Source organism: Aplidium turbinatum, chromosome 2 (genome assembly GCF_918807975.1).
Source record: "Aplidium turbinatum chromosome 2, kaAplTurb1.1, whole genome shotgun sequence".
In the NCBI taxonomy this organism is placed as follows: Eukaryota; Metazoa; Chordata; class Ascidiacea; order Aplousobranchia; family Polyclinidae; genus Aplidium; species Aplidium turbinatum.
The window spans coordinates 5025012-5040906 of NC_137473.1; the positions used below are offsets into that span (position 1 = coordinate 5025012).

The window sequence follows — 15895 nt, forward strand, 5'->3', positions numbered from 1 at the left end:
AAACAACTCAGACACTACATCCTTCATCTCATTAGCGATACCAAAAACACTCCATCCCCCATTGACGCAATAAAAGATGATTCAACTCTTATTAGAAATACCAAAAACACGCTGCTATATCACCATGCTTCTTATGCTCTTACATGCGCAGGAAATCAATTTAAAAAAACAAAGCTTTTTTAACTAACTTATTTTATCTTGATAATGAGCTGCCATATTATGTATTTGTTCTGCAATCTAGGAAGCGTTTGTTTCATCCCTTGCTAATGATGTCCACTTAGGATGACGTAATACCACCAAAGTCGCCCCAGAGCAGTGAAATATGGAGTTTCACCTGTGGTGGCGCTGTGGAGCAGTCGTTTTATTAAATTACGCCCTAACCAGTCGAGCTACGAGGTTAAGATTAAAAATTCGCTAAGTGTAATTCTGCGCTACAAAATGCTTTAAAAAGTTACTATACTTGGATCCAATCTGTCAGGGGCACTTTAAGTTGAACAAGAAAGGAGATAACATACGTAACTTTATATTTTTATCAGTAGTAAACAAACAAGTTTTTTGCCAGTATATCTGCAGTCTGTAGTGTAAACTGACAAACAATAAATATTCAATGGTAAGTTAGAATAAACTTATTGGGCCTAACCTAGAAAACTAGCCACAAGAATGGAAAAAATTTTTTACTGTAATTTACATACTCTTAATGAACAGCGAAATCGTTGATTGTGACAAGTATAGATTTGACCAGTGCATCATAATTTGCACATGTCTGATATAGGCTAACCTTATCTAGATTTACATAATGTAATTAATATCTTTTAAAAATTCTTCAGTAGAAATAGCCTGAAGCCTGTACATATATATTTATAAACTTTGAATAGACAAAAGTACTGTTTAATCTTGAGTTTAGGTCAATTTCTATTGGCAACAAGTGTCTTCCTTTAAAGGGGACCTGAAATGAAAAATGAAAATTTTTTTGGTGATTCTCTGGTGTTTAAGCATTATCTTTTTCGAAAAATTTTTTTGATATACTTTTTTGTTTGGCAAATATAACGAAAATAAAATCAGCCACTGGGTGGCGCTATGTGCCTTATGACGTATTTGGTTGTGCACTCAGTTGGCAGCTTCATATATTAACACTGGAAGCGTTGCACAAGTCGTAATTTTTAAAGATGTCTGAAATCAGAAAAGGATTTTTGTTTGAACCAAAAAGACAGCGCCTTGACAGAGATGACTGTGATTCGGATTCGAGCTCCGACAGTGCCAGCTCCGACTGCAGTCGGATGGAGAATTTGAAATGGTGTAGGTGTGGAAATTGTGCCATCATGCCAACAATGATGGAAAATAAATGTTGCCAGGAGATTGACGCCGTGGTTGCCAAAACAGACATAGCCCGCCAATGCATAAACCAGGTCGACAGCTTTGAAAAGATGTGCCTGGATACAGAAAGAAGTGTTAGAAGCAATTATGGCTGCACTAAAGGATGTGGTCGTCGAAGATCTCCGAGATCCAATCTCAAACAGGTCAGTTTAGATAGTTGTAAAATATTATCCAAACTTTGCAGTTTCAGAACCTACATGGTGAACTTTGTTCTTATATAATGTGTGTTACACATAGCCTATGGTAGTGTAAAAAATCCGGAGACCAGAGTTAGCTTATCGGTACCACTGTACATGCACCCTTGCCTGGGTCACAAATCCCAAGGTTTCCAACTTTCCATTCTTAGGTACTCTATGTTGTAAAGTTCTAGCCTAGGGCTTTTCTACATTGTGATTTACTGATAATGTTGCAATGAAAAAAATGATGATTTTACACTTCTCGGTCAATCACATTTTCTTTTACAGGTCGTACAGATATGTTGCTTATCGCAGCTTCACCTTCTGGATATATGGAAAATTGGGTCGAAAGAGGCGTAAAGTAATTCCTGCCTGTGCAGTCCTTGCAATCCGCAACAGATTTCCTGAAGAAGATGGCCAGTACGAAGGATACATGATGACCACTTGCCTGATGATTTTTAATTAAAATTATCTTGCTGTTTTATTAATAAAATTATCTTGCAAGTATTATTAATAAAAATTATTTTGTAAATACAGTTTTCACCTCTCTAGAGTTTTGCTTGGGACAGTATTTATATTCAAACTGTCAGTCAAATAAATGCCTGTCATCTCTCCAAAAAAATGTCAATAGAGAAATAGCAAAAACTGATGTGTGGATGAAATCCAACAAACTTTCATTAAATTATATTAAAACTACTTACCGGTATATGATCCTCTGCAACAAAAAGAATGCAGCAGAAAATTTCAGTCTGTCCATCAGTGGCTGATCCATCAAAAGGAAGAAAAGTATAAACTATCTAGGTGTAACTTTGGATGAGCGATTAACATGGGATAGTCATATTATTAATCTTAGAAAGCAGCTTGCAAAGGTCTGCTGCATAGCATTTAAGCTGAGATACATTGCCCCTTTAACAATATTACAAACTTTATAATATATTATGCTTTGTTTCAATCCAAGATCCAATACTCGATTATAAATTGGGGAAGAGCAAACTCTACATTGCTTGCTCCACTACAAGTGTTAAAAAACAAGTTCATCCGATCCTGCTTATTTTTGCCGAGGTCTACAAATACAACTGTTCTTTATCACCAATTTAATGTGCTCAGAATTAACGGTATTATTAAATTAGAGACTGCAAAATTTATGTACAAATATGTGCACAAAATGCTGCCCCGGGCCTTTGCTGGCTGCTTTATTTTTGTAAACAAAATTCACCATCATAAAACCCGTCAGAACCAAAGGATTGATTTATATTTGCCTTTTGCAACGTCAAACTCTGGTAAGAAGATGCTATGTTTTAATGGAGTGAAACTATGGAATCAAATACCATAAGAAATATAAGAAAAGTCTTATAATGTTTTTAAATTTAAATATAAAAGTTTATGAAAAAATTTGTACAATGATCACTCCTAAAACATATCATCTGTTTATTTCTCGGCACAATTTTTATTTTTGTTGCCCTGTGTTATTCCGCTGTTAATGTATTATGTAAAGTGCTGGTATTGTAGCCTATATGTGTTAATGTTCTTAATTTTGGGTCTATTGTTTAAATGTTTGGGTGGCAGCTGACTTTGGTGACCTTTTGGTCTTTCGCTGCCATCCTTGTTTTGCGAATTATTAGTGTTTTTGTATATGTTTGTTTTTTTTCTTTCGTCTTCTCCAACAAAATAAAAATAAACTGAACTGTTGAAAGAGATTTACACCAGTCTTGTTTGACAAGGAAATAATAGTTGAAAGATTGAAATGTCCTTCCATTCGTGATGAATTCACTATGAAACATTATGATACATGGTTAACAAACTTTTTTTAGTCCTGGGCAAAGATCAAAACGCTAATCTTATTCCTAACTCTAACCCTTATCTTTACCCTTCCTAACTTTAATCCCAACTCTGGTAATGCCTGATTGTAACCATGGCATTAAGCGTGGAAAAATAGCCACTTCCAATTGAGTATATGGTGAGGAAAATAGTGCAAACACTGATAAAATGTAACTTTAGTATAAACATTTCACTTATAACATTTAAAATCATAAGGCTACGGTACATGGAATCGCCAATATTATAAGACCGTCATCATTTTTTTGGAAAATTAAACAAAGATAATGAATACTGCTGCAACGCCGACATTGTTAGGCCTATGTGTTTCCGGTGGCTCCAGGTCCCCTGCTGCCATGGGCAAGCATATTAACCCTTGAAAGGGGGGTGTCGCGACTGCCACGTCGCTCATTGTTGCCTGGTTTCGGAGGATGTTTGAAGTTCCTTGATTGGGGTAGGATCTCTACACAAACATATAGAAAATAATGTAGTGCAGTCGAGCATCTGTAGGAGCAGACAAACCTCCACGAACAGCTGAATGAAACAACTGGGCATATTCCTCTGGTGCACAGCCTTGGATTTTATTCTTTGCAAGCAGAGCACTTTCTAATTACACTATAGTGTAAACATAGCCACAACCTAATTATAAAGTGTAAAGACAGCATAACCCATTTAACCCACTGGAGTAAAATTCCTGTATCCAGTCTGTTAATAGGAACGAGACAAACAACATCCTTATAACTGCCATGTGCAGACTGGACTATGAATGCTAAGACTGTCTTTGCAGGTATGCCATCTTCAGTAAGGCCAATAAATAAACCATTTGAATACTCTATTCTTTGTGCAGTATACACTTCATCGATCATTAGAGTTACTAGGCCTACACGTTATTACCTCAGTCTTTAGCATTGTGAAAGTCCTATGTTGCATCCGATGAACATGTATCCACCCTACTACTTTTAACGCATGACATATGTCGTTGGATATGTTGCATCTGATGAAGATATATCCACCCTACTATTCCTAAAGCGTGATATGTGTCGTTGGATAGCATCCAACTTAGATGGCTTGTCCCCCTTGGCAATAGACATCTTTGCGTTTTCTGGCACTACAATAGCATCCACTTCTTCAGGCACATCTGAAAGCATAAAATAAATACATCACTTTATACCGTACTGCAGAAATGCTAAATTATAATACAATAAATGCTGGCAGTTAAATGCGTACTTGCTGTGTACATTTCCACAATGGTGTTTGGGGAGCATTTTGTGCACTCTACAAGTGCTGGGCAATGTGCCCAAAAGTTTCAAATTTGTCAACATTACAATAGACTTACTGTTTTCAAGACGATGCATAGTTACACCCATAAGCTCTTCTCGGAATGTAAAGTCCTTTGATTTGTTAACCTTTTTGACCACAAATGCTTGCCTTCCCTTGGACCATTGCAGCTTCCAGCACTTCATCCCACCCTTGGTCTCTGCTTGGTGTCGACCAACATTGCAATTGTTTTCTATAGCAGCTAGTTTTGTGCGTGCAACTATTCCCTCATAAGTGAATGCCAGCCTCTTAGGTACATACTTCAGGAGTACATTGTGGAACACTTCAAGGTCACCAGTGTGAACAAATTCGGTGAGCTGGAAAACACAACCAAGTAGCATCAAATTAGTGCAAATTTCACAATTAGCAAGAGAAAAGTTAGTTTTGCTTAGTATTGTATTATTAATAAAAATCAATTGTTGATCCACTGCCTGATGAAGCTGCAAAAAAAATAATTGGCTTGAACTAAATGATTTATATGAAACAAAACTATGGTAGTATGTGTTTATAGTTACGGTACCTACCCTGCCAATGTTTTACTGACCTGTTTTAAAGCTTTGTTCATTTCCCTCTTTGTTATTCGATCCGAACGCCCACTCTTACTCAGAGATTTGAACCCAGTTCGATCAAGTTTTGTGGGCACTGCAGTAACAGTGGCTTTCACATACCTCGAAAAATCAAAGACAGAGGGGACAGCTTCAGGGATGAGCAAATGTTTAGGTGTGGTACCCTGTAGCTCTGCCCGTAGGTCACGCTGGCCAGAAAATGGTCGCTGCACACACGGCAGTGCTTGTTGACTGGTGGGTTTTTGAGTTTCATCGCAGAGATCCATTTCTTAAGCTGGTCTTGATTATTCAGAGGTAAACGATGAAAGTGTACCCCTTTCACGTTTCTTCCGTTACTACAACCGGGAGCCATACAAAAAACCATCTCAACGCGTAAAACTCAAGTATAAAATTGTTCTCTGTGTAATATGTAGCCCAATTGTTTATACCTTAACCACAGATATCTTACTTCTATGGTTTAACCTAGTGGTTCTGAATTGTTTTGCACAACCAAATACGTCATCAAAGATTTTGACCAATCAGATGCCTTTAAATCAATATCCCTTTTATTAGATTTTTGAGCTAATGACAAACTTAAAAAAAAATTTATTGTTACAAATCGCTTTTTCTCATAAAGATCTATGAATACAAAAGCTATATATTTTCGTTGCAGTGCACCTTTAAACTAACCAGTGCCTAATATTAGTGCGCTTGTAAATAAGAACCTCTGACAGATTTGCCATTGACTCACAGTCTCTCTCTATATTACTGTATGTATATCTGTTATTAGACTGTTGTCTGTTACGGACAATATCTGTACAAACGGGTCCCACGAATTACCCATAAGCCCCATAAGTACCCATAAGTACCCATAAGCACCATAAGTCGCGTCGAATTACCCATAAGTCGCGTCGAATTACCCATAAGCCCATAAGTCGCGTCGAATTACCCATAAGCCCCATAAGTAGCGTCGAATTACCCATAAGCCCCATAAGTCGCGTCGAATTACCCATAAGCCCCATAAGTCGCGTCGAATTACCCATAAGCCCCGTAAGTCGCGTCGAATTACCCATAAGCCCCATAAGTCGCGATGGAATTACCCATAGGCACCATAAGTAGCATTGAATTACATAGAAGTAACGTCGAATTACCCATAAGCCTGTATAATGTAGAGTGTAGTCTATAGCTGTCTAGAAGCCTAGTAGTCGGCTGCATAGCCGAGTGGTGAGGAGCACGGGCTGGGCGTTCCAAAATATAGTTCGACACCGCTCAAGAGCAGGACACTTGAAGGCATGCCTAATGGTGGACACGAAGATTGGCTTCGTTGCCTTCCCGTCCGCTTATGTGTAATCTGCAGTTTGCTGCAGCAGATGGAGTGTTTTGTCCGATAAAACACCTTAACATTGGACAATTTTCCCTATGAACCAGGTGACTGCAGCAGTGCAGCATAGCAATCGTTCTCGCACTCAGCTAGAGACTTAATTCTTGCTTTAAACTTGATAATTAAAGAAAAAAAGAATAATGGCAAGGGCGGGAATCAAACCCGTGTCACCAAATTCAATAGCCTTTGCCTCAACCACTCAGCCACCCAAGCGCTCGGGAAATCTTCGCTTAATTTGTTTATATGGGTAATGTTTCGAGAACGTTCACAATATTATCAATTTAGTTTGTTTTTATTTCTGACCATCACAACGAAAAAACAATACACGACAAACTTAGCAGAGGTCTATAAAAGGTAGAAGCGACAAAACGCGGACGTTATAACGTGCATGATACCAAAGCAGGACAATCAGTTTAAGTGACACGATCGCAAGTCGCAACAGCGACTTGCAGATTACATATACGCTGACATGAAAGCGTAAGTAATTCCACGTTGCTTATGGGTAATTCGACGCGACTTATGGGTAATTCGACGCGAGTCGAATTACCCATAAGCCCCATAAGTCGCGTCGAATTACCCATAAGCTAAATAAGTCGCGTCGAATTACCCAAATGCCCCATAAGTCGCGTCGAATTACCCATAAGCAACGTGGAATTACTTACGCCTCATGTCAGCGTATATGTAATCTGCAGGCTTTGGTATCGTGCACGTTATAAACGTCCGCGTTTTGTCGCTTCTACCTTTTATAGATCTGTGCTAAGTTTGTCGTGTATTGTTTTTTCGTTGTGATGGTCAGAAATAAAAACAAACTAAACTGATAATATTGTGAGCGTTCTCGAAACATTACCCATATTAACAAATTAAGCGAAAATTTCACGAGCGTTTGCGTGGCTGAGTGGTTAAGGCAAAGGCTATTGAATTTGGTGACACGGGTTTGATTCCCACTCTTGCCATTATTCCTTTTTTTCTTTAATTATCAAGTTTAAAGCAAGAATTAAGTCTCTGGCTGAGTGCGAGAACGATTGCTATGCTGCAGTCACCTGGTTCATAGGAAAAATTGTCCAATGTTAAGGTGTTTTATCGGACAAAACACTCCATCTGCTGCAGCAAACTGCAGATTACACATAAGCGAACGGGAAGGCAACGAAGCCAATCTTTGTGTCCACCTTTAGGCATGCCTTCAAGTGTCCTGCTCTTGAGCGGTGTCGAACTATATTTTGGAACGCCCAGCCCGTGCTCCTCACCACTCGGCTATGCAGCCGACTACTAGGCTTCTAGACGGCTATAGACTACACTCTACACTATACAGGCTTATGGGTAATTCGACGTTACTTCTATGTAATTCAATGCTACTTATGGTGCCTATGGGTAATTCGACGCGACTTATGGGGCTTATGGGTAATTCGACGCGACTTACGGGGCTTATGGGTAATTCGACGCGACTTATGGGGCTTATGGGTAATTCGACGCGACTTATGGGGCGTATGGGTAATTCGACGCGACTTATGGGTACTTATGGGTAATTCGACGCGACTTATGGGGCTTATGGGTACTTATGGTGCTTATGGGTACTTATGGGTAATTCGTGGGACCGGTACAAAACTACAAATCAAAGTCACATAGAACCCTTCAGGTCTACTGAATCTTGGCGTCTGACGTAATGGAATATTACTAAAAAATAAGCAAAAATTGCATCACCTTTGTCACGCCTGTTGAAGCATTACATCATCGTTAAATCTTGAATTACGAGATATGGTGTAAGCTAGGGCTACCATACGTCCTCTTTTAAGAGGATTTGTCCTCTTTTTTCAAAAAAAATGAACTGTCCTCCGAGGACACTAAAAAATGCTCATATGTCCTCTTTTTTGACAGTTTGGTTTTCTTGCTTATATTTTCAACGGGATTATATTGCTTGATGACGTTTCAGCGACGGCTTGTAGGCTATTTGCTTGTAGGCTATTTGCTATCTAAACATTTTGTATACCAATGTAACATGCTGATTTATAAATTCTACAAGAAATTGGTGCATTTTATGGAACTGTCATTGAACGTTCATTCCCTGGTTCACTGTAAGATATTAAACGACATTTTAAAGGCTATGCTCACACTTTCACAAAAAATTATTCTTTTACCTACATAGGCTACGTTTTATATTGATAGAACGGTTGTAAACATTGTTGATTATCAACTCAGTTTGGTTCCTTTGTTACTTGAAACAAATCGAAAAAAGTGTCTATAAGTGAAATGTGTGTAACACCTAACCTCCAGCCAGGGGCGCCGAATGCTCCCCTGTCCTCAATTTTTCTGTGGATGGGGGGGCAGGAGGAGCAATGGTGCCCTTTTAAGGTCATGTAAGCTACTGAGCATTTTGCAATACGATATAACAATTTCAGCTATTCGCTTTCAGTTTAATCATAATCTTTCATTTCTGCCTCAAAATAATACGCACGACACAAATTTCTGTATCACAGTAGGTTAGCCTACATCATTACAACATAGCATATGATGCCTTTCTGCGCCATTGTTCTTTGTACACCGTACATTTGTATCATTACTCGATGATGAGCTGATGGATGAGCATTGTTGCTATATCTTATCTTAAAACTTTAAAAAAAATTGGCCTTTCAGCAACAAAAGTGCCCTTTTTTCATAATCCTGCCCCCCAGTCAAAAACCGTTCCGGCGCCCCTGCCTCCAGCAAAAGAAATCGTGGCATGGACAGGACTACAGCTTTGCAAGGAAAGGGACAGATTTTAGTTCACGCCGTTTTTAGCATCTTAACGGTTATGTGCAGCCTACTGTTTTAATCATATTTCTTGCAAGTAATTTAACAATTTCGTTAAAGCTGACCATTACTTGTTGAAAAAAGTTAAGGCTTGGCTACCTGGAGATCGTGCCTGACTTGTCACATTTTGCAGATTTTTGCGATCATGGCTGTCTGACTGAAACTGTCTAAAAATTAGGTATTTTTTTCATTTTTTGCTGACTCTTAATAATATATGTTTACAATCATTTGTTGTCTTAAGGAAGCACTAAAAATGAGAAAAAAATAAATTAAACGTTCAGTCAATCTGTTTTCTTGTTCTTTTTTGGTAACTTATGCTGCGTAGACCTATAGCCTACTGCAACGATCTAAAACAGCGGTTCTTAACCTTTTGCCTTGTCCGCACCACCTTGAAATTGCCAACCAGTTCTCGCAGCTCCCCTCCTCCCAACCAGCAAGCCCATATGGGCCCCATGTGAGCTGCCCATATGGGGCCCATACACATTGTGTCCGCGGGCATCACATTGCCCCCATATAGGCTGCCCATATTCATTTATGGGTTGCTCACACTCAACCCACAAATCTAATATGGGCTGCCCATATGTAACCCATAAATCTAATACAGGCTGCCCATATGTATATCAGGTAGCCTATATATATAACTGCAGACAGATGCCAAAGTGCACAAACTGCAAGCAGTAAGATGATGAACTGTTTTATTTTGATCAACGACGCACGAGTACAAAATAATTGACACGGCGAGAAAAACACAATAAACATAGCCAGGTCAGAGACTTTAAAGAACCGGCCTGCCACGCCCCGTGGAGGTGGGGAGCGGCGTGATTATGGGGTGGCGATGCACCCGGAAGGGAAGTCCACCAGCTTAGGTCGCGGGGGCCAGGCTGGGGAGTCTAGGTACCTGTGGAAGGAAAGTGTGGATCGAGAATTTTGTGCGACTCGTCCGCAAAAGTTAGAATGGCGGAACGGGCCAGGGAGACGGGCCAGGGAGACGGGCCAGGGAGACGGGCTTTGCTTTCTGCAAACGCAAAAAGGTCAGCTCACGACGGGCCGGGCAACAGAAGTTTTATAAAGCCAGGCAGCGCCCACGTCTCCATCACGTGACCGTAACACAGGTACGTTTAACTCCTATACCCGGTCTGCCCGTAGGCAGAGCGGATAAACTTTGGGGTCTCCCACGAGGAAGAGAAGCTTAGCTACAAGGACGATTTGAATACTCGTGGGAGACGAAAATTATATAAAATCTGGAGCAAAGGCTCAATTAATTGGTGTAAAAAAAAAGATGGTAAGTGGGAATATATTGTATGCTTTACCTACCGAAAAAAGTGTTGATGTTGAACCAACGAGCACGGATGTGCACTGGCCAGACGTTGAGGCAGGTTCGCCCAGATGGGTCGGGGGGACTAGCGATCGAAGCGTAGATATGACTAGGCTACGTTACCAGGAAAAATATAGAATAGTGGTATGAAACTTTGGAGGTTGCATCGAGTTGATCAGGAATGCATAGCAAGGTGCCCCCAGTAAAGTGCTCAATCAGCGTATTTTTTTTTTTTTTTTACCGCGGTAGATGGTAATCTGTGGATGTAAATATTTGGTTAGTGGCTGCCTCAAGCTGATTTGCCTGTCTCGACTTTCCTCTTGCTGATCTTGGAGCAGACTAGGAGATGGCGGGTCAAGCATGAGAACTAGCGCGTTTTGGTAGATAATTAATTTTTAAATTTTATTTGAGTTTGTTTGTGTGTGTGTATCTTCTTGTTGCCCGCTTCAAGAAGGGCACCTGTTTGGAGGAAACGGGCAACTGCAGTCTGACACCTCATTTGGCGGAGATGCCAGAGAGGAGCGGCCAGAGGGAGGGTAGCTTTCGCTGACCCCAGAGTCATCATGGAATTGGCCGCTGCAATCCTGTCATCCCAGAGCGAGTGGGACGACGGAGAGGGACGGTTGAAGATCCCCCGTTGCAATCACTCTTCCGGCATCAGGCCGTTGTAGATGAGTGAGAGGGACGGGTTAAAGGTGGGTTGTTACGCCCTTGGCTGTCTAATCTTCTTCAAAGATGATCTCCGACCGTACTGTGCTAGTGAGATCCACCGCTGCAATCAGTCATCCCTACCACCGAGGACGACTGAGAGGGCGGTTGAAGATCGGGTAAGGCGTAAGCCAAGCGTTTTTTTTTGATTTTGTTTTTTTTCTTCGCGCAACGCTCAGAGTTCAAGATGGATACCACTACATCTTGCAGGTTTACAAATTGTCCATATGGAATGGATTTGTTTCCTGTCTCATCATTAGTGCGTCCGCTCCGGGAGCCGTCCACACACCCAAACACTCAGCAGGCACACCATACTTACATGGAAGATACCTACCAGGGAGGCGAGGGACTCACTACGACCGAAGGGACCCACCGCGGTAGATGGTAATCTGTGGATGTAAATATTTGGTTAGTGGCTGCCTCAAGCTGATCTGCCTGTCTCAACTTTCCTCTTGCTGATCTTGGAGCAGTCTAGGAGATGGCGGGTCAAGCTCAAGAATTAGCGCATTTTGGTAGAGAGTTAATTTTTATTTTATTTGAGATTGTTTGTGTGTGTGTATCTTCTTGTCGCCCGCTTGAAGAAGGGCACCTGCTTGTGGGAGACGGGCCACTGCAGTCTGACACCTCATTTGGCGGAGATGCCAGAGAGGAGCGGCCAGAGGGAGGGTAGCTTTCGCTGACCCCAGAGTCATCTTAGAATGGGCCGCTGCAATCCTGTCATCCCAGAGCGAGTGGGACAACGGAGAGGGACGGTTGAAGATCTCCCGCTGCAATCACTCTTCCGGCATCAGGCCGTTGTAGATGAGTGAGAGGGACGGGTTAAAGGTGGGATGTTACGCCCTTGGCTGTCTAATCTTCTTCAAAGATGATCTACGACCGTACTGTGCTAGTGAGACCCACCGCTGCAATCAGTCATCCTTACCACCAAGGACGACTGAGAGGGCGGTTGAAGAGTGGATCTCGACTGGTTCTTCTTTCTTCTGACCGTAGGTGGAGGTTTGGAAGGAGTAGAAATGTCAGATGACAAAGGAATGTTATGCTTTTGTGTTATGTCTTTTGTTTTTGTCGTGATGACCCACAGGGCTTGAATGGTGGACCGTTTTGTGTCCTGTATATATGTGTCGCCTATGTCCAGAGATATCTTCTTTTGGATGATGGTGTGCTTGGCGACATTCATCATGGTCAAAAGAATCGGGTTGTTCTTCTGTCCGTCAGGGATTTGGTTGTAGAGGATCATGTCTTTTGTTATCTCCATGTCTTCTTTGGTTAGGCCAAGATATTGTTGTTTCAGGCGCTCCCATATTCCTAGCGCAAAAGAGAATTTGGTGAGGACGTGAGCAACATTGTCTTCTGGTTTTCTGCAGAATTTGCAATTTGTTATTCTGTCGGAATGTATTGATCTATTAAAGTCTCCCCATTTGTATCCTCCATGTGCAATCCGAAAGGACATGGAGGATAGGTAAGGTGGAAGGAGGAGTTTGATTCCCTTGTTTTTCAAGAGGATCTCATTCCAAGGAATCTTCTTTCCGTTTTGATCAATCTTGTCAATTTTCTTTTCATATTGCGTTTTCAGATTGAGATAGATGTTTTTGTAGGAAGTATTTTCCCAGTCGTGTTTCAAGCCTTTGAGTTTGCAAAAGGACTTGAAGATGTCCGCATACATTTCGTTTGGAATCGGGGCATGCGGAATGCTGTTGGAGAACAGATGAGGATTAATGTGTCTCATTCTGTAGCTCAAATTGAACATGGCCCATTCGTGCCAGATTTCGGTGGCGTCTTCTAGTGAGAAGAGGTGGCGAATTCTGTCGATGCGGCTTGTTTGAAATTTTGATTGGATGTCCACCATGTTGATGCCTCCATCTTTGACAGGAGGAAATGTCTTGCTTCTCTGGAGTTGTTCAAATGGTGAAGGATACCAGAGGAAGTCGAATAGGATTTTGTTGAGTTCTTTGATGTGTTGTTTCGTTGGCATCAGCACTCTATTGAGATGCAAAGTGACGGGTACCAAGAGAGTGTTGATGATCGAGATCTTTCCATAAAGGGAGAGTCTTCGTGGTTTGTGGATGTTGGCGATCGTTTGAGTTTTCTTGATGGCGGTCTGCCAGTTCATCTTGTCAAGTTGTGTTTTGTTTGTGCCTAGCCAGATGCCCAGGATCTTCACGTTGTTCAAGATCGCAGCTTCTGGAAAGAGTTGCTGAGCTCTTTGGGCCAGGTCAAGTTTGGACGCCAGGATCTGGGTCTTTCCCTGGTTCACTTTCTGGCCGGACATCGTCTGGTAGATGGCTAGTTCTTTGTTGATTTCCTTGAGAGATGGAATGTCTCTTGTGATGAATGTGGTGTCGTCCGCATATTGCTGGATTTTGATTGTCAGCTTGGAAAAGCGAAAACCGTTGATCAGATGGTTTTTCTCTATGCGTCGGGTGAGAACGTCAGCACAGATTATGAAATAGAGCATGCTGAGGGGACAACCCTGTCGTATGCCCCTTTTAACGTTTATTCGTTTTGTTAAAGCTCCATTGATTTCTATCTTGCTTTTTGTTTTGTGGTAAACTAATGACAGGTAATTCATCATTATTGGTTTTACTCCGAGTTTCTTCAAGATTCCATAGAGGAAGGAGTGACTAACTCTATCGAAAGCTTTTTCAAAGTCAGTTATCATGACGTACAAGTCCCTGTGTTGTGTTTGAGAAGCTTCCAGGGCAGCTTGTATATTCATTGTAACATGCTCTATTCTGCGGTTTGGCAGTCCACATTTCTGATTCGGACAAATCAGGTTTGTGATCATGGGTGTGAGTCTGTTGGAGAGGATTTTGCTCAAGATCTTGTAGTCTGTGTTGAGCAGAGAGATCGGTCTCCAATTTTTGAGCTTTTCTTTTTCACCTTTTTTAAAGATTAACTTCACTTTTGCTTCTCTCATTGAGGGAGTCATTGTTTTTCTCAAGTAGCAATTTGTAAGCATCTCTAGAATGTCGTGTTTCAGGAAATGCCAGCATTTTTGGTAGAATAATGAGCCGAGACCATCTGATCCAGGTGCAGAATCCTTGTTAAGAGAATCGATGGCGGTTTTTACTTCTTTGAGACTGATCAGCTGTTCCGCTGTGTCTTCCTCAATTTTGGCCTCTCCAAGAATGTTTAAGTAGTTGTTTTGTTCTTGAGAGTTTATGTTGTCTTTTACACCCCATAGGGAGTGGTAGAAGCTGTGTACTTCTTTGAGAATGTCTTCTTTCTTGGTGAGTGTTGTTTGCGTCGTGTATCTCAGTGATAGAGCTACTTTTACAATTTTGTTCCTCTGCTTTGAAGAAGCTTTTAGATGGCTCTTCATCGCTAGTTGGGATAGTTCTGGATCTGATTTGCGATCCGACTGCTTTATAATCGTAGAAGTTGTTGACTTTCTCCAAGAATTCCGGGCGACGATCTTCCAGGACGTGGTCTGGATGAGCGTCCAGAGTGTGGAGCATATTTTTCGCTTGATTGTAATCTTCTCTACGCTTGAGTGCGACATCTTGCGAGAGGTCAATCAGTCGATTTTTCAACATTTTCTTCCTTGATCCCACCTTATAAGCATGTCTGGTGGTTCCACTTGTGGTACGTTAATAGTCCAGTTTTCCCAAGCCGTTTCGAGCTCTGTTATGACGTGTGCATATTGTAATATGCTGTTATTGATTTTGTATGAATATTCACCCCATTTGGTGTGTTGTTGATATTGGAGATGAATTATTGGTAATGTGCAGTGGTCTGATGATGTGAAGCGTAAGCCAAGCGTAAGCCAAGAGTATTTTTTTTTTTTTTCTTTTTTTCGCGCAACGCTCAGAGTTCAAGATGGATACCACTACATCTTGCAGGTTTACAAACTTTCCATATAAAATGGATTTGTTTCCTGTCTCATCATTAGTGCGTCCGCTCCGGGAGCCGTCCACACACCCAAACACTCAGCAGGCACACCATACTTACATGGAAGATACCTACCAGGGAGGCGAGGGACTTACTCCGACCGAAGGGACCCACCGCGGTAGATGGTAATCTGTGGATGTATAGGAGATGGCGGGTCAAGCATGAGAACTAGCGCGTTTTGGTAGATAATTAATTTTTAAATTTTATTTGAGTTTGTTTGTGTGTGTGTATCTTCTTGTTGCCCGCTTCAAGAAGGGCACCTGTTTGGCCAAGAGTAAAGAGTAAAGAGCCAAGAGTATTTTTTTTTTTTTTTTTTTTTTTTTTTTTTTTTTTTTTTAGTAAGCCAAGAGCGTCAACAGACATTGCACACTAGAATGGCCATGAGGTATATACCTCCATGTGACATTTTCCTATTTGTGGTACGTAAGCACCAAAAATAGTACTACTGCCAACCTTGCCAAAGTGCTCCAACTGTAAGCAGTGAGTTTAGTGCAATGCATAGCAAAGTGCCCCCAGTAATTTTGCTTGTTCAATTTCATTTTGTGTTTGTTTAAAAGATCAATAAAAGTCGTTTGAGACAACTAAAAAA

At 41.2% G+C, this 15895-nt stretch overlaps 1 protein-coding gene across 1 annotated transcript; it reads right to left on the bottom strand.

Annotated features, from left to right (window-relative positions):
* Window positions 1-4324: 4324 nt before the first annotated feature.
* Window positions 4325-5247, bottom strand: LOC145786270 (uncharacterized). Its single transcript, XM_082597913.1, has 3 exons — window positions 5227-5247; window positions 4702-4999; window positions 4325-4503 (listed from the first exon to the last, which is right to left on the bottom strand). Exons 1-3 carry the CDS (start codon window positions 5245-5247, stop codon window positions 4325-4327), a joined length of 498 nt encoding a protein of 165 aa, XP_082454039.1.
* Between the last annotated feature and the right edge of the window lie 10648 nt (window positions 5248-15895).

Excerpts from the sequence above, each read along its gene's own strand:
- LOC145786270 (XM_082597913.1), bottom strand. The coding sequence starts at position 5,247 with ATGAACAAAGCTTTAAAACAG. Across the intron at positions 5,000-5,226 it reads TGAACAAAGCTTTAAAACAG|CTCACCGAATTTGTTCACAC; the intron begins GTCAGTAAAACA and ends TGTGTTTTCCAG. Across the intron at positions 4,504-4,701 it reads TATGCATCGTCTTGAAAACA|ATGTGCCTGAAGAAGTGGAT; the intron begins GTAAGTCTATTG and ends TTATGCTTTCAG.